General features: G+C 42.1%; 1 protein-coding gene across 5 annotated transcripts in view; it reads left to right on the top strand.

Annotated features, from left to right (window-relative positions):
* Positions 1-19375, top strand: part of LOC111861491 — a 103537-nt gene that overhangs the window by 28138 nt on the left and 56024 nt on the right. For 3 of the 5 annotated variants that reach the window (XM_023846120.2, XM_023846122.2, XM_023846123.2), the window contains exon 2: positions 14057-14211. In XM_023846120.2, coding sequence (XP_023701888.1) covers positions 14057-14211 — 155 coding nt within the window. Of the gene's footprint in view, positions 1-13811; positions 14212-19375 lie in introns of those variants that run through there. The other 2 variants (XM_023846121.2, XM_023846119.2) reach the window with 1 other exon arrangement.

Raw genomic sequence — 19375 nt, 5'->3', positions numbered from 1 at the left:
CGAGCCCGTGTCAGGTCATGGGATTTGTGGCAGACAAAGTGGCACTGTGATATTTCTTTTTCCGAATACTACGGTTTCCCTGTGCCCATTTTCACTCCACCGACTGCTCCACTCATCTATCGTCTGGGGCTGGTACAATAGACCAAACTGTGGCAGAAGTGCCAAGTGGACTCAGTCTCACCCCATCCCAAGAAATGAGTTGTGTTAACTCAGTAGCGGAAGTGACTCGCTGAGACCAAACTCCCAGCAGGGACAGGAGTTTTATCTACTCCATCGTGTCCGTACCAGCTCTGCCGGCCACCCAGACAAGTATCCAAAGGACACCGTTGCCCGAGGTCAAAGCGACCGCAACGTGAATATAATAACTGATTTCTGTCCAAAGTCATGTCAGGAGAAGAACGATCATAATTCTCCCACATCCATTTGTCTAACACCTATTTCCTCTCTGCGTTCCTTTTCCCACACAGACCAATTTCCTCCCCCCCTCTCTCTCCTGTCAGTTTGTTGTTGGTGTTAACTGAGGGATGGTGTGCAATGTAGGTAGGGTGAGGAGTAGGCCATCGATTTGAATCAATACCATCTGTGTTCATTCTTTTTTTTTGTCCTTGGCACTACAGCCCCAGTGGGCCTAGGCCTACCTCCATGAACTTCTCCGTTCACTTCGGTTTTTCTAGATCTTACTCATTCGGTAGGTCTCCTTGGGCGGGTGATCAGCTCGTCGCAAGGCCTCTNGTGACCGGCAGTGTATAAGAATAATATATAAGAATTCAGTTCGTACCTCACAGGAAACAGATCCGAACCCACGATCCCGGCTTCCGAGCGAGCGAAGACAGCGCATGCCTTAGACCGCTCGGCTACCGTGATCGGCGTGTTCATTCTTTCCCTGACCCATATACCCTTATAGTACTGAGATTTAAATTCCATGGGCTTTCCTGTTCACTCCACCCTACGTCTGCAGGTTTTGTGAGTTGTTTTACGATTCTGTCAATGTATAGACTATATATAGCGTGGAATTGTGGGATGGTTGATGAAATTTAGTAGGCGAGTATTCGGAAGAAAATAGTCATAGCTTAATCGAGGAACTATCCCAGATTTTGCTTAGAGAGACTGATAAAATCCTCAGTCAGGATACTCCTTGTAAGTGCCAAGTTTCGAAGCGAACACCTCCTGAATAGGGATGCAGAGCTTTACCGCTACGCGTCAGTTTGCTCTTTAGCTTCTTCGCTGTTTTACTTCCTACAGCACGCCAAAGGCAAGGGTTAGAGGTTTACGGATACAAGTGAGGATTCTAAAATCAAGAGACTGGTGGTACACGTATCAGCTTGATAGCTTCGGTGTTTAAACACAACGGATTTTATTCAAATTCCCGTGTATTATCTTCCTTAGGTTTTATTTTCATTTCCATAAGATTTCTCAGGTGGGACCACAGGAGAGATACAGAAGTCTAACCGTCCAAGTCATTTATTCTGTTTTTATTTCTATGACAGCGAATCAGAAATAACACGAGTTCTTGAGAGCGTTTGTATATCTCCCACCCCTAATCTAACGCAATTTTAAAATCACTAAAATCCAGGAAATGTTTTACACGACGCTGCACTCTCGTGTAGGCATACCGCTGCGTGGTATGGGAGTGTCGGTGATTGCGTGGGTGTGCGCGTTTGCCGGTCGCCTTTCTCTTGTAGCCTATTTATATTACTTTTACTTACGTTCCACTGCCTCTTAGAATCATGCTTCCACTGAGCAACTTCGTGCTAATTCTTACGGCTGGATTAATTTCGTACTTTTATAAAACTGTATCTATCCTGTTATTACTTATTGTTTGCTATTAACTCAGGCCAAAATATTTTCCACAGAATTGTAAAATATCGTAACAATTTTATAAGAAGATTTGTACTTTTTTAAATTAAAAGTATTAAAGTAAGTAAAGGTATCCCTGTAACAGGCGGTGGAGGCCCATAGGTTTGTGAGACGTTGTGGCTCCCACATTTTCTCTAGACAGCCGGCTCATAGATGGCGGTAAGCTTGTCAGCCCTACGCGCCCGCCGCACTTTACCCCCCAAAATATTCCCGGTACTCATTTCTGTCAGAGGCTCACTCGACCTCAGGGCCATAGTGCGGCTAGAAGGATTAGGTCAATTGAAAAAATCAATGATCTCATCGGGATTCGATTCCGCGACTTTCCGGCTTGTAGCATAATGCAATTAAAAGCTTTAGGGCAATCAAAACAGTTATGTTGAGATGGGCGGAGCATGCAGCAAGCATGGGGCAGATCAAAATCTGGACGGAAGAAATTACCAACGAAGACAAAAGCGTGAGTGGGACAGTGACAGCAAATTGGACATTAATGGAAGTGTGGACAGGGGTCGGTTGGCTCAGTGTGGTCCAGTTATGAGCTATTTTGAGTAAATTTGCGAACCTTCGGGTCCCATAAAAGGAAGGATTCTTTTTTTCACCAGATGAGCGAATATCGTCTCCTCGAGAGAGATGATACTCCATTGAGTTACTTGTACATGTTACTTTGTAATTTTATTGCATTAAGCCACACACAAGCTTCTTGTGACAGGAAATATTTATATTTTGTAATATCTGTACGTAAGGTCTGGGGTAAGTGTAATCTACTCCAAGCATACTTAGAATGATATAGTCAAGGAGAATGAGATGAACAGGTTATGTAGCACGCATGAGTGTCAAGATGAATGTATATAGGATTTTGGTGGGAAAGCCAAAAGCGATTACTATGAATATTTAGATGTACGTGAGACAATAATATTAAAAAAGGATCTTAGAGAGAGAAGATAGGGCGGTATGGACGGAATTGATCTGGTTTAGGATAGAGACAAGTGGGGGGCTCTTGTGAACACGGGAATGAACCTTCGGGTTCCATAAAATTTTTGGAAATTAATGAGAAGTTGAGCGACTGATAGCATTTCAAGAAGTCTCCATGGAGTCAGTTAGTTGTCTGATGAAACAAGGCGTTGTGTTACATAACTTGATTTCGAACCTGAATTTCCTTATCAGCAGACAACTCTTTTATTTATCGCTTAATTTCACATTAATACACACTTTGATACAAAAGTAAACGTGCTCTCAAATTGTAGGTTTATATTTCGCTTACGATACCTGCGTGGTTCAGCCTTCAAATGTTTATGGTACCATAGGAGCGTGCAAATCTAGACTAAGAGTTCTGTAGTTCCAGAACCGTCATACAGCTCAGTCCTTTAGTTTGAATTGAATTATAACTGTCCATAGGGGTAGCATTTTGTTCAGTAGACTTAAACCTTAAACTCACTTGCCTGAATTAACATATAACTCGCGGTTCACAGTTTCGAAGATTTTTTGACTAGAGATTTCATTTGTTCAATTTAGTTCATTAGTTACTCTCTAAATATCGGTGTGAAACTTGGTCTCTGACATTAAGGGAGGAACATAGACTGAGGGTGTTTGAGGACAAGGTGTTGAGAATATTTGGACCGAAGAGAGATGAAGTGACAGGAGGTTGGAGAAAACTGCATAATGAGGAGCTTCATAACTTGTACTCTTCTCCAAACATAATTAGAATGATCAAGTCAAGAAGGATGAGATGGGCAGGGCATGTAGCACGAATGGGGGAGACGAGGAATGCATATATGATATTGACGGAAATCCAAAAGGAAAGAGGCCACTAGGAAGAACAAGACGTAGATAGGTGGACTTTATTGAAATGGATCTTAGAGATAGGATGGGATGGTGTGAATTGGATTTATCTGGCTCAGGTTAGGGACCAGTAGAGGGCTCTTGTGAGCACGGTAATGAACTTTCGGGTTCCATAAAATTCTGGGAAATTCTTGAGTAGCTGCAGAATTGGCAGCTCCTCAAGAAGGGCTTAGCTCCATAAGTAAGTAAGGAAGTAAGTTACTCTCTAAAACTGAATAGTAAATATAATTTCCCTCGCTCATATTATTATTGTACATTGTGCTGAAAATGCTTTCTGCTGCCACGTCCAGAACAGCTCTGGGTCCATCCAGCCTCCTATCCAATCAGTGCTGGCGACTTCCTTCCTAAGGATAAAGCGTTCGGAGCATGAAGCTATCCTCCATCTAGTAAAAGTAAAGTAAAGCTATCCCTGCAACAGGCCGTGAAGGCCAATAGGCTTGTGAGACGTTGAGGGTCCCACATTATCTAGGCAATCGGCTCAAAGATGGCGGTAAGGTTGTCAGCCTTACGCGCCGGCCGCGCTTTACTCCCCAGGAAAATTATTTAATCAATTCCTGGTACTCATTTCTGTTAGAGGCTGAGTAAACCCCAGGGCCTAGTGCGCCTGGAAGGATTAGGTCAACTGAAAAATCCAGTGACCTCATCGGGACTTGAACCCTCGGCCTTCCGGCTTGTAGCATAGCTCCTCAAACGCATAGAGCTATACTTTCCCGTACACATCTCATTGGAGTAGGGACAGCTTTATCTTTAATAAGACGTGCATTATTTAAGAGATTATCAACACGTAAATTAAGGATTCATCGTTAAATTGTTAAATTCTGAGATTTCTGATCTGCTTTTTCGTTCATTACTATAAGCTAAAGGCTCATGAAAATCGATAATTTCGTTCAAACGTTGCTGAAGTGGACGCTAGACAGATAATGAATTGCAGATTATAATGTCATAAAATTATCTTGCAAGAAGTAAACGGAAAGCAGTTGGGGCAGCCCACAGGCTGAGATATGCTGCTCTCATGAGAATTTATGTTAGCTAACAGCTTGAAGAAACTGGCACAGTGACAAGTGTAGCTGTCAGCTGCATAACTAGGACGGTATTTGAATTATTCCAATAGTTACCTTTCATCCAGTTTTACCTGATTGCAAAACCTACGTTGATTTATTACATGCCACGTGTATTCACAGGTTAGAGTGATCACACTCGATACTGTACAATTCTAAACTTGTCTCATTATCATAGCAGAAATAAACGAAATGAGAATAATTACTATTTTATCAGCTGCTTTTACAAGTGGCTGGAGCTCTGAGTAATAAACTGCCATGTGCGCAGATTACAAGCAGGGCAACAGCTTGGCAACTGAAGGCTTTGAATGTAAATATAATTTCATGTTCCAAATAAGTAAGCATCTAAGCATTTAATATTATCCGGCTGCAATACACAATGAGATTTCGAATTCCTCCAACTTACTTTGGCTACGGAAAACAGGAATCTGTAACACGATCTGTCGAGACAAGTGATTTAGGGAGAGTCTTCTTTATTTATAAGTAGAAAAATAAGAAATAAATAGCTGGAAAGAAGTATCTAGGAATTTATGTTCAGAACACTCTTATACATTGCAAACACGTATGTGTAATTTATGTTCTAACACTGAAAACAATAGGTCTGTATTGAAGTGCTTTGAAACTAATTCGAAGAATGGATTATTTTAACAAACAGCTTTCAAATTAGGCTCTTTAAAAGTGATTTAGTTAGGCTCAGAATTCTGATCAGTGTGTACACAAGGTTTCATATACAAGCCAGAGTATATTGTGACAGTGCATTTGTATTCTCACCTCCCGTATAGTTGACCGATATTGCAGCCTTGAGGTGTGTGCAAGAAGGGATGGAAATATGTCACAGGTTGAAAATTTATTGCTTATGAAAAAATGGCTTCAATCATTTAAGAATTAATTTGCATATTCATTTTTCGCACATTATGGATACAAAGTTCATGATTTGTGTACATGCAAGTTACTTCATTGTGCTTGCTAAATAGGATCACAATTTTCTTGAAATAGACTACCATACTGTGAGATTTTTTTTTTAAATTCGCTTAGTTGGGGGTGGAGTCCAACTGGGTCCACTCGGCACGGCGGCCACTGAGTGGCCTATTGTAGCCTGCCCCGGATGATTATGATGATGGAGAATTTGGTGGAATAAAGATTGGCAGGGGAAACCGAAGTACTCGGAGACAACCCGCCCCAGCACCACTTTGTCCACCACAAATCCAATTTGACCAGACCCGGGATCGAACCCGGGCCGCCATAGTCGGAAGCCAGCGACTAACCGTTTGAGCTAAGGCGCGGCCTTACTGCGAGATTTAGTGTCGATTCTATACAAGAGTGTTTCAGTATATTGTCACATATCCTGGTAACGCGACAAGTAATTAATGGGTTCTCTGGATTAATGAATCGATTTATTGGACAATCACCAGTTGCAACTACAAATGCTTACAACGCTTCAAAAGTTAACTGGAACGATAACACACAAAGTCTTCAACACGTCCATTCTCACATGCTTCCTGTACGAGTCCGGTGAGCTGGTCTGTATCCAAATTCTTCTCTTCTGCCTTGTTCTCGGACTGGGCTTCTGCTACTCGGTAGGGCTCTCCAGTATCTGTCTCTTCTCTTCTACATTTCGCATTCCTCCGTATTCTGGTCAGTTCTCCTGACCTAAGCTGGCTTCACGCCGACCGGATATGGAACACTCCTTGCAACGGTACACTTCTTTGTTGTCACCGAAACGTGTCTTTCCTTGCCGTGTGAACAGTCTTTACCTATCCGCTGCAAAGGAAAGATCTCTGTACGAGTTGCCTAACATCGATATGTCTGTCATAACTTCGGAGACGTGTTATAATGAGCCGTTACCTAACAATGGGTTTACATGTCACATATTATTGGTTACATTTGTAAGTACTTACTTACATACTCATGGAACTGGGCCCTTCTGGAGGAGCCGCCAATTCTGCAGCTACTCAAGAATTTCCCAGCATTTTATGGTACCCGAAGGTTCATTACCATGTTCACAAGAGCCCTCCACTGGTCCCTATCCTGAACCAGATCCATCCAATCCATACCATCCCATCGTATCTAAGATCCATCATAATGTTGTCCACCCACCTACGCCTTGGTCTTCCCTGTGGTCTCTTTCCTTCTGGCTTTCCCACCAATATCCTATATGCATTCCTTGTAGTCTCTTTCTTTCTGGCTTTCCCACCAATATCCTATATGCATTCCTTTTCTCCCCCATTCGTGCTACATGCCCTGCCCACCTCATCCTCCTTGACTTGATCATTCTAATTATACTTGGAGAAGAGTACAGGTTATTATGAAGTTATTCTTGATTATTATGCACATTAAAGGAACAGTAGCTGAAATTACGTTTAACTAACGAATTTCGTGTGTTCACTTTGCACACGCTTCCTTTCATGGCGTGAGAGATATCTAAATAATGATCGATTTTAGCTCATCTCCGATTTACTGTTATCAACAACTGCAATGATCAGCTCTTGAACTGGCCATTTGCCCAGTACACATATACCTGCACATGACACTTCGATACAACTGCATAATAAGAAGTCGTGGTGCGTCAAATTTGCTGATTCCGGAGACCAAGTAATGGAACCACACCTCTACGTCCATTGCTCACGCCCGGACAAGGTTTTTTGTATGGAGTTATGTCAGAATGCCATGCATGGCTGAATTGCCCTGGTGGCCAACACAAATAACTTATCACTGCAACTGTGATAACAGTAACTCCTAAAATTCGTTATTGGCTAGATATCTCTCGTACTGTTAAAGGATCATTTCAGTGATTCCTTCTTTAATATGTTCAATGTTTATGAAATATAGTTTGGCGTATAGACCCGTTGGTAAGAGGTGACTCTGTAATCATCAGCCGTTGCTAGGCAATGCCCGCGCGCAATACTAGAGGAGATGTCACTATACGTGACGCGTATAGCCGTTGCTATGTAGTGCCCGCAGCATATGCGTGCGCTTGGACGTCACACAACATTAGAAGATGTGATGCGGGCGGTGTTCTCTGTGGTCCGCTCAGAGAATATATGACTCGACCGACGGTGTTCGGTTGAGCGAGTGAGTGCAGTGCAGTTGAGGGTTCAGCTGTGGAATATTAACCAGCGGGCAACGGTCGTGGAAGAATCTCCATTTATAAGATTCGTTACCGGGGAACATCTATTGAATACATTGCAGAGGAATAGCCATTGTGGATAGCTGTTACCAGTAAAGGCTAGTGGAAGTGGACTGAGAAGGCTTATTGTGGAGTGATTTATAGTGTGGAAGGCAGCAGTAGTGTTACAGTTATCTGCATTTATGACCTGTAAGTGGTCATTAAATTTATTCACCAATCCAGACACCGCCTATAGTCACTAATACACGTGACAATAGCTTCCTAAAACCGTGGAGTGACTTTTCGGACACCCTGCATTATGTAGCTCCTGTTATCTCACTTGACTTGTATCTGTGGTTTATAGTCCACGTGGAACATGAGTCTGTGTCAGGTAAGACCGAGAAGGTCATAAAGTGAAGCAAAGCGATATATATGCTTACTTGATAGCTAAGGGTGAAAAATTGTAAATAGACGCGGAGCAGTACAATTAGAAGATGTTTTTTTGAATCCGGATGGTGCCGTTGCTTTGACTAGAGTAGTTTAGCCTTTCTTTATTTGAATGTGTGAACGTCGTCCACTTTCCAGATGATGTACTCCGAAACCAGACGTTTTGTAGCCGAGAAGTCATGGTTAAACAGCTTTAAACGTGATATACGGGCCTACGCAGGGAAAGAAATGCTTTTGAAAAATATAAGTAGTCCTACTTCAAATTGGAGTAGTATGAATTTCCACTTAAATAAAAGGGCCCTACTGAACAAGTTGGCTCAGGTTCAAGCCTCCATCCTGCATTCGGCAGGCAATATCGGATATCGGCCGGAATATCAGTTATTCTGAGTGAAGATGTTCACGGTTTTCCCCAGTCCCTCCAGATGAAATAAAAGGTGCCATCTCTTCCTTCTCAGTCCTTTAAATTTCACTGAACACGACCACTTCAAGTATCATTCGACGCTAAATCACCTCTGCAATCGATACAAGGTCGTTAAATAACCTATGCGCCATCCATCTGCGACTGCCATTTCATTTAAAAATTTATTCTTTGTGGATAAGATCCACTGACTTGAGTACGAGGCCATGGTCATGTCACTCTGAGGAGGCGTGGACGGAGTCGCCTTGCGGGATCTGACCCCTCGGCCACTGATAGAGCGGCAGGATCACGTCGCCGGCCGCCAAAGAGAGGACATGGTGACCCCCTTATTCTCAGTTACTTGCTGTCAAGGAAACGCAGAGGCGGAGAGAAGTGTCCTTGTGCGAACAGAACACTCAGAAACCTAACCTCACTTATTTAGCATTTGTTGCAGTCGGCACATGCCGTAAGGAAAATAATGTTTCCTCGAAACTGCACTGGCCGGTCACGGTAGCCGAGCGGTCTAAGGCATGTACTGTCTTCGCTCTCTTGGAAACCGGGATCGTGGGTTCGAATCTCACTCAGGGCATGGATGTTTAGTTTGTGTGTGTGCTTTTTTCTGTGTTTGTATACAGGTAGAGGCCTTGCGACGAGCTGATCACCCACCCAAGGAATGTGTAAGATCTAGAAAGACCGAAGCGAACGGAGAAGTTCATGGAGGTAGGCCTAGGCCCACTGGGGCTGTAGTGCCAAAGGGGGGGGGGAGGACTGCACTGGAATCACATTTAGAGCCGAGAGGAGGCCGGAAATAATTGCATAAGGAGCAGCTTCATAATTTACATTCCTTACCAGATATTACGGAGCCAATATAACTCGGCCAGTATAGCGACGAGCTGGACGGCCGGAGTTCAGTTCCTGGCAAGGGAAAGAAATTTATGCATTTACTGTAGAAGGGGTGAGGGAACAGGCAATAGAAGTAGATATCATGAAAAGAGTTAATTAAAACCAAACATAAATGAGAGCGCTTTTTAAAATACAGGTCGGAAAATGGTTTTAGATTTGATTCAGACAGATCATGACAGGATCCAGCGGGAGCCAGTTTTTGGTAGCAGTTAGCTTTTCCATCTGTCTTTATCGGAGAAGTAATGATATGTATTTAATATATTTTATGAACTAAAAGTTATATATAATTTGTAATATGAAAATATGACCATTTCTCTTTTACTACGCTTCTCGACATAGAATGGCAGAAATAAGCTGGAGCCCATAGTCAGCAGAAGAAATTCTGCAGCATTTGTTGTTGTCAGTGCAACTTTAAGTTATACTAACAGGTCCCATTGTCTCCTTGCTGAACGCATAAGTAGAGTGGGGGTTGGTTTATTGAAAGTGAAGAGAATTTGGCGTAACAAGTCGAAAACTTATGGCTAATATAAATAAAGTGCTTTATTAAACAAAGTGATTTTGGTGTTCACTGTTGCTTTCTTCGTATATCAACTTAATATAACAGTCTAAGAAATATACCTTATATTCTCTTAATAAGCTATTCCGTTTAGACTACAAGTTTCGTCAGAATTTTCCCAGCTACCAGGGTTTTGTTTAAGTACACTTACTGTCTAAATTCTACCTTACGTAAATATAATAAAATTAAAATAAATATGATCACACAGCTTTAGTCGGATATGCTATATGATTCTTAATGATAGAAACATGACAAATTACAATTAATAAATTAATGTTAAAATTCTTCTGGTTGCTATAACTCCTTAATAGCAATTTGATTTTCTTACCATTTATGAAACACTGACAGAATTACGAGACCTCTTCAGTTTGCATCATAATTATTTATATTCATGTAACGTAAAACATATAGAATGTTTACGTAAGTGTTTTATTAAGGGATTCTATGTAAGTTGTATTAGATTGTTTTATAACCCTTGTTATACGAATGTGAGATAAAACGATATTAAATTAACTTTCTTATCTGAAGAATACAAGAGAAATTTATGGGAAAATTGACAAACTCTGTGTCTCGAATCAAGTTGATGACAAATTGGGCGCCGGTTTAGAAGTTTAAATATGTTGCTTATTTCTGTCATCCTATACTGCACTATTACTCCGTATCAATAGAGCATTCGGCAGGAAGTGTTTTCTGTTTAATGGAGGAATTCTGACGCAGTTGATGTTATTACAGTGTGGCACGTACAGATATCGATTAGAGCACATGGGATATTTCTTTTTAGGGAATAAATGTCGTACAGTATCTGACACGGCACTTTGTTTATATCGATTAAAGCGCTTGAAGTCAAAGAAGGAGGTGCTGTCTGCTTCATGCAACAATATTTACAAAGACAGTGATAACAATAAGCAGATTGCTGTAACTATTGAAATAACTTAATAATTTCCGTAACCCCTTTATTGTGACTTGTTAAGTTTCAAACCAAGCAACAAATTAGCTATGAACAGCATTTACGTGTATGTTCCTCAGTTATGTCATCTCTGCGGAAATGGCTTCTGCCACATCAGACTCAAGCAAAACTGTTTCTACTCGTATTTTTATATGTAGACTAATTCCTAGGCAGCGACTCCGTAAACGCATTCCCGCGTTGACGAATACGAAGGCGAGAATCGGATAACTCCCGTTATCTAAGCAATGACGCCTTAAGTACAGCATTAGAGGAAGCGATGTTTTCTGTATGTCCGCTTAAAGACTATAAGTAGTACAGAACAGACTCAAATGAGAACGAGAAGGTGGCGAGACCTCGGCAGTCAAGGAAGAAAGGTTCGGCTGAAGATTTATTGCGAATTATTGTAATTTATTGTGATTCCGAGTAAGAAGCTATTAATAAATCCAGTAATCCAGTTCAAAAACCTTTATTATTTGTCACTCAGCCATAAACATGTGACACTCTTTTGTGCGACTGTTGCATCTAATATTTCTATTTTCACACATTCTCCTTTCAATGTAATACATTTGTATCATACCTGATAATCAACGCGTACTAATTATTGAAAACCGCGTCACTTTATTAATTCAGGGGTAAAGAAGGGAGATCCTCTCTTCCAGAATGAAGTGTACGGGCAGCGGATTCGTCCTGACGGAGAGTTTAACATGCGTCTTCTTGTAAGAGGAACACGATGCTGGTTCCCATGTGAGATCTATGTAAGGGAAGCATTTCACACCTCTTGTGGTTGTTCAAACGTCAGGGGTCGGCGGATTCGAGGGTCTATGTAAATACTGGGAGGCCTACATGAAGCTGTTCTCTTGGGGTGGGGTGAGACTGAGTCCATTGATGCGATGGCTACTACTGAGCCCTTGTACCAGCCACGGACGACAGCGACGATGACAGGTGACCGTGGGGCCATTCAAGGAATGAATTGAAGGAAAATCTAAGCACTCTGAGAGAACCGATCCCTGCCCAATTTTTATACCCAGAATTCCACATGGCCTGGCATGGGATGGAATTCAGTTGCCGGAGACTAACAGCCTGAGTTGGCCATGCCATAGCTCAGGCGGTTAGTCGCCGGCTTCCAACCGCGGCGGCTCCGGTTCAAGCCCAGGTCTTATGGGATTTGTGGTGGACAAGGTGACACTGGGTCAGGTTTTCTCCTAGTAATTCAGTTTCCCCTGCCAATTCTCATTCCACCGACTGCTTCACACTCATCATAAATTACCCGGGGCTGGTAAAATAGGCCAATTAGTGGCCGACGTACCCACTCTCACCCCACATCCCAAGCAACTAAACTGATTGCCTGAGTAATGTGACGGTCGCACGAGGATCTTACTTGCAATGTTAAACAGAGGTAAATGCTACTTCATTCCTCGGGCCGCGCCATCGCTCAAGCGGTTAGTCGCTGGGTTCCCATCGCGGCGGCCCAGGTTCGATCCCGGATCTTGTCAAGTGGGATTTGTGGAGGACAAAGTGGCGCTGGGGCAGGTTTTCTCCGAGTACTTCGGTTTCCCCTGCCAATCTTCATTCCACCAATTGTTCCACAATCACCCTCACCTATCATCTGGGGCTGGTACAATAGGCCAGAAGTGGCCGCAGTACAAGGGACTTAGTCCCACCCCACTAGCAATAAAAAGAAATAATAATACTTTATTCCTCGACATCTCTAATATTAAATGGAAATTCCTTCACACGGCCTAGATTTGAGATAAAGTGAAGAAAATCAAAATGCAGCCTCTATAAGATTATTGGAGTTTTTAATTGAAATGGATTGTGAAAAATAAATTTAAATAATTTTGAGTATTCTTCCATGAGATCGGACAAGTGGTTAGCGCGTTTAATTTACGTTTGAGTACTTCGGGTTCGTTTCCATGGGATGTTGAAGTAAGCTTCCTGGATGTGACCATTAAGCAAACTTACGCTTTGTGGATTAGTCTTATTTGGCCTAAGGAGCATCAGACTCCTCCATCTGAGTGTGAGCTTGCCGTGTTTAAATAGTTCTTACGGGTTTCTCCTGACGTCAATAGCCTAGATTCTAACGCATATTTATAAAACCATGAAATGCACATGAACAAAGGAATAAAAAAATACATTTGCTGGAATTTGATAGACATACCAACACTTCTGTGTGGGCTCGAAGTTCGGACCCTAATGAAAAAAATACACGAGAAGAGTGGAGCCAGTAGAAATGTTTTTCCACTAACATGTCTCATGAGAAGTACTGAGTTACGTAACGAAAAGAATGTCTAAGATGCTCTATGAATATACATAAATCGAAAAACTGACGGCTCTGCTAGTGCCAGACAGAAGTAATGAAGCAACAGTTTGAGGTCTTGTGGCCAGAACAGATAGATCAGGGTTGTGGTTGTTGTTGTTGTTGTTGTTGTTGTTGTTGTTGTTGTTGTTGGTGGTGGTGGTGGTGGTGGTGGTGGTGGTGGTGGTGATCACTTCGTCTTCTCAAAAGCGAATGCGGAGCTAAAGTTGTCCATGTCCATGAGGAGAGTGGGGTGTACAGCTCCAACATTCTTGACCTGGGCACTAGATGGAGGTGAGTGGTCAGTTTCACGCCCTGGCAGCTTTAGCTCCAGGGAAAGGGTTCCTGGTACCCATTAGAGGAGGTTGGGTGGGTTCGAATGCCGATCTGGACGCTGTGGAGAAGAGAACAATCTTGCTTCTGCCTTGAATCGAACCCCGGACGTCCAGCTGGTAGCCTGTCCCTATACCGACTGAGCTATCGAATATTGTTCACTAATTAATCAAAGAGCATTAAGAAGACTTTCCAGAATAATATATCTCGTTTCTACGATGCTCAATCTCCATAATGATGAGACCAGTTTCCGTTTGCCTCAGGTCTGTATTCTGCAAGATAATCTGCAGTATGGAGGCCTACAAAATATTTCTGTTACAGACTGGATACCGTGCAATTGGTCAGCTACAGACGGATCTGGCCACCACCGCTAGTTCGCGTGTTGAGGGGGACCGCTCCCGGGGCCCCTCACCTGGCCGTAGTGTAAGGAAGCGTATTGAAGGCGGTTCGAACCTCTTCGACAAGATGAACGAGAGGTAAGTAGCTAGCAACTTCATTTATATTCGGGGTTGACTGTTGCAAATTCGCCTGGGACACCGCCTCTTCTGGCTGAAGTTATTCGTGGATTTATTTTGCTCCACCCAGGCCAATCGGCCTTCTTCATTTACGCCCTGGCCACTTCCCTGCGCTGCTCATGCCACCACCCGACGCTATGTAGCCTGGTATACTCACAGCGTCATAAAATAAACAATTACTGAATAAAGAAATGGACAAGCTGCGGCATCTCTGTTGAAACCTCTCAGTAAGAGGCACGTACACATAGAGAACGCAGGTGAGTTTAGGCATGTAAAGTGAGGAACAATTAATTTAATGGCACAGAGCTTCACGCCATTGCTGTTAGGTTTCTTCTTATTGCTAGTGGGGTGGGACTAAGTCCCCCGAAGGGCCGCGCCATAGCGCGCCGGGCCGCCGCGGTGGGAAGACAGCGACTAACCGCTTGAGCTATGGCGCGGCCCCTTGTTGTTAGGTTACTGTAGAAGTAGGAATAAACTCGATTACATTAAAATTGGAAACTTAACGTAATCAGGAAGTGATTTACTCTGAAACTGAGGTAGCCATTTTAATATACTGGTCAACATTGAAATTTTGCATGAGAGTTGGCGGACGGAAAGAAAGAGTCATACTCAGAGAACTATGTAGATAATTGTAGCTACCTCGACACGTGTGCGTTCATATTCCCCAATCCAAAAAGAACAAAAGTATTTAAATGTATTATTAATTTTACAAATTAAAATCACAAACATTTTGTTGGTCATTAATTTATTTTGTTAGCAAGTAATGGACATTTCTTCAAATATTTAAACCAGTAACAGAGTTCTGCCCTTAGTTTATATTTCGTAATATCTTGAATGCTTTCTATAGTATATTTACATCATTATCGTTAAATACAACTGCCATAGCTGATGTTATAAAACTTCAATTTATTCGCTTCAAACCCCCCCCCCCCGCAACATGTGTTCCCTACAGGCATCTTCAGAAGTTCATGCAGCAACTTTTCTTAACATAAAGTCAGTAAGCCTGTGTATCATCACATGCAAAAGGGTTTCTTGGCAGTCGGCATAGAAGTTAACGTTGACAGTGCAACAGTACAGACAATATCTGATTTCGGATACTTGTTTACAATAATCAAATTATTATTTATACCTCCAAAAAAGCGGCCTCCGTAGTCTAGAGGTAACGTTCCCACCTCATGACTCGTATAGTACGCGGGTTCAAATACCCGGCGGAGGTCGTCGAATTTTTAAGGGCGGAAAAATTCAGGGAACAAGTCCTCCGGGAGGGACTTTAAGCCGTGGGTCCCGTGTCGTAGCTTTACGGCACGTGAAAGAACCTCATATCTCCAAAGGAGGTCACTGAGCCAAATTAACGCACGTTTCCCGCCCAACAGCAGTCTCTAATACCTCTGGTAGATGGGGAAAGCATTATAGATACCTCTCAGCTAGTAGAGCCGGTCTCGCTGGCTGGGCAGGACTGATGGTAAGCACCAGTACCGGTAGGATATAGAGACTGGTAGAAATCATAGAGGGAAGCACAATGGACCAATACAGGTCTCAGTGCATGGGGAAACCCACCCTCTCCAATAACTAACTAACGAACTAACTAACTAACTAACTATACCTCCAAAACCAAACATGACATATTTATATGGCAGATATCATTTTATATACCTTCCTTAAGTATTAAAATAACATTAACCTCAGCAGTAAATGGAGTTCAGTGGACAGCTCCACGCTCCGGCCATTTTACTCCGACGGAGCCACTGAATAGAGGCCTAGGATACCGCCTGGGTGCAATGGCAAAGAGAAACCCATGTCCGTGACGGAAAACAAACCCCAGCTCTATAAATCACAAGAAATCAGAAGCCATGCTGACTGAGCTGTCCCCGACTGCTTTAGATGTGAGAATACCTTCTGAAGTGAGACATAAGCGATATATTTACGGTGACATTTGAGGTTCTCACAGCGGTGGCAGTGAAGTATACAAGATTAATATGTTGTGCATCATATTTCGTTAAGTAAACAACATGTAGCTTAAAGATTGAAGTATACAACATATATGCTGTGACGTGTAGACCCATTGCCAAGTAACATTTGTGTAAACAAGCGACGGTACAATAGCCGTTGTTACAGAACAGCTCTGTGGGCCCGTTACTTCCTCAGCAATGAGAGAAAACGCAATAATGGAAGAGATGTTTTCTGTGTGGTCCATGCCGGGGCTATATAACTGGGTCTAGTATTGTAATCTTGGATACACCCTTGTGGAGGCGGGGTCGAATACCTCAACCGTGACCCCGCGAGTAGTAGGAGGCGGCGAAAAGGGAAGTCTCAAACCTGAAACAGTAAAATATGTTCACGAGTCCCGTGGGACTCGGACCCGAGAAAGACTGCGCTGGCAAGGGTCTGTAGCATATACAAAAAACAGACCTGCCCTCTCGTGAGAGAGGGCGCCCCACAAGAACAATACCGTAACTGTCAAACAGTAATAAATGGGGCTTGACACCAAGAGTTAGTGACTGACTGGCCGTCAGTCGCAATGTAACTTAAACTTTGACTAATCTTCGATAAGATACCATAAAAATACAATAGGCTCAATCTTGGCGGCGGTCAAGAATACGACTGTTTAAGTGACTAGACTGCCGTTGTAGCCGAAGCTACTAGAAATAGGGTATAATTTGCTGTACTGAGCCTCGACTGACAGAGGTCCTGTATATATTTTATATACATTTATTAACATGTTCAACATGTAAAATGTAAATATCCTATTATGACAAATGACTTACTGCTGCAGGCAATGACTGACAAAACACAGACCAGTCCTCTCGTTAGAGAGGGTGCCGAACATCAAGAAACCCCAAGCTGTGATAGTAATAAAACTCTAGGTTTGGCCCCCAGATGGGTGCTTGAAACCAAGACAGACTGGCCGACTGACCGTCGGTTGTAACATAACTTTGACTTTATTCAGTCGAGAAAGAGAGAGAGAGTTGCAGAAGCTGGTAGCTGAGACCAAGGACAGTTCGGGAACTTAGAGGAAGGGGAACGTCAGCAAATTGGAAGCAGCTACCAAGCAACGGCTAATGAAGGCCGAGAAGACTTTATGTGTGCTGTAGTTGCAGTGATCTTTGGAGTGTGTAACTCAGCAATACTGTCGTAGTTATTTGTAGTTGCGTTCTGTAAGTGGTGAATAAAGCTTAATGCCAGCGCAGGCAGTCACTCAGTCACGTGACAATACTGAAAGGTTTTGTCTACTTACATTTGCCCTGCAAATCCGCAAAATATTTGCTGTCCTTCGACTTAAAACACAAAGTTTTAATAGAAAGATCTGATACCTAAGCGTAACTGGATTGATAAGATTAAAATTGATTTTAAATATATGATATGTCGATTCATTTAGTTCAATGTACGGGATAGTGTATAGTGAAGAGTTGCTGCGAAGAAGGCAATAAACCTCTGGAGTCCATGCAAGCAGGACATCTTTAATCAACTGGAAGGGTGCCAGCTTCCCCAGAAGGACTCCAGTCTGTGGAATTTAGTCATTTAAGAGATTTATCTTAATTTTACCATTTCATGTACTCGTACACATATACATATCTATTGTAGAATGTACATAATCAATTCTACTTTCCTTCTTGCTTGTGTATGAGGCTTTGGAAATGATTCATATCTGAAGAAAATCCGACTTTTAATCGTGACACTCTAGTGCCCGCTATCCATGTATTTGACGTGTTTACCTTGTGTGCATTCTAAATTATACTCTCTTCTCACTCGGTATGCATATTTTCACGTGTCACAGTGAGTAAAGGCGGAATTCGGATTGGTAATTGCATTTATTAACAACCTACAGTAGTAACTACAAATAATTATTACGTTATTGCTGATTTACACAATTTGCAATCACTGCACACTAATCTTGTCAGTCTCTGTCCTTCAGTCTTTATTTTCCGTTTCCTGGTAACGGATTTATCCTGTAAAACTTTTTGACAACGCTGGATTCAGCACGACATATTCGTGGGCCTGAAGTATTCAAAATATTCTGTTTTGACCCCTTTAACGGCAACCAGAAATTTGAACAGAAACAAATTTATTTTCAGCATAATGAAGTAATTGCCTGGCCAGAGTATGTCCAGTATCTTTCAACTGTTAACGTATATGTATTTCGTCTGTCAATAATGCAACACGTTGTTGCTGAATGGTGAATATTTTACTGATTGTTGCAACACGTTGGTGTTGAATGGTGAATATTTTACTGATTGTTGCAACACGTTGGTGTTGAATGTTGTATATTTTAATGATTTTTGCAACACGTTGGTGTTGAATGGTGAATATTTTACTGATTGTTGCAACACGTTGGTGTTGAATGGTGAATATTTTATCGATTGTGGCAACACGTTGGTGTTGAATGGTGTATATTTTAATGATTTTTGCAACACGTTGGTGTTGAACGGTGTATATTTTAATGATTTTTGCAACACGTTGGTGTTGAATGGTGAATATTTTATTGATTGTTTCAACACGTTGGTGTTGAATGGTGAATATTTTATCGATTGTTGCAACACGTTGGTATTTAACGGTGAATATTTTAATGATTGTTGCATTATTGACGGACTAAATACATAGACGTTAATTAAAGATGTGCAAGAGGATGCTGAAATACAGAATCTTTCAACTGATGTGCGTTCTTGCGGATTGGGCGATGAGGAGACGGTATGACCATGGGAGGGAAGGGGCAACGGTAGAGTGAACAGAGGTGCATAATGGGGGCTAAATAATCTCTGCTTCTCACCAGATGCCATTAGGACCATCAAATTAGGGAGGCTGAGATGGGTCGAACATGTATAAATGTGAAAATTTATAAGGGATTTCACCGTACGGAATGTTAGTTAGAAAACCTGAAAGTAAAATACGTACGATTTGGTAGAGCTGGGTGTAGGTGGAACCCTAATGAAGTAAGATTTGTAGTTGTGAACGGGATTCATATATCACGGAATCCATTCTGGTGGTGTTATTTTTTGTGAGTACAGTAATGAGCTTTCAGATTCCATAAAAGGCGAGGAATTTCTTTAGTATCTGAGCCGCTGTCACTTATCCCACAGAGTAAGCATATATTTAGCGGGATATTTTCAATACCACATTTTTACGACAC

Source organism: Cryptotermes secundus, unplaced genomic scaffold (assembly GCF_002891405.2).
Source record: "Cryptotermes secundus unplaced genomic scaffold, Csec_1.0 scaffold793, whole genome shotgun sequence".
Taxonomy (NCBI): Eukaryota; Metazoa; Arthropoda; class Insecta; order Blattodea; family Kalotermitidae; genus Cryptotermes; species Cryptotermes secundus.
Note: the sequence above shows the minus strand (reverse complement) of the source record. Positions and strands in the feature narration are given on the sequence as shown.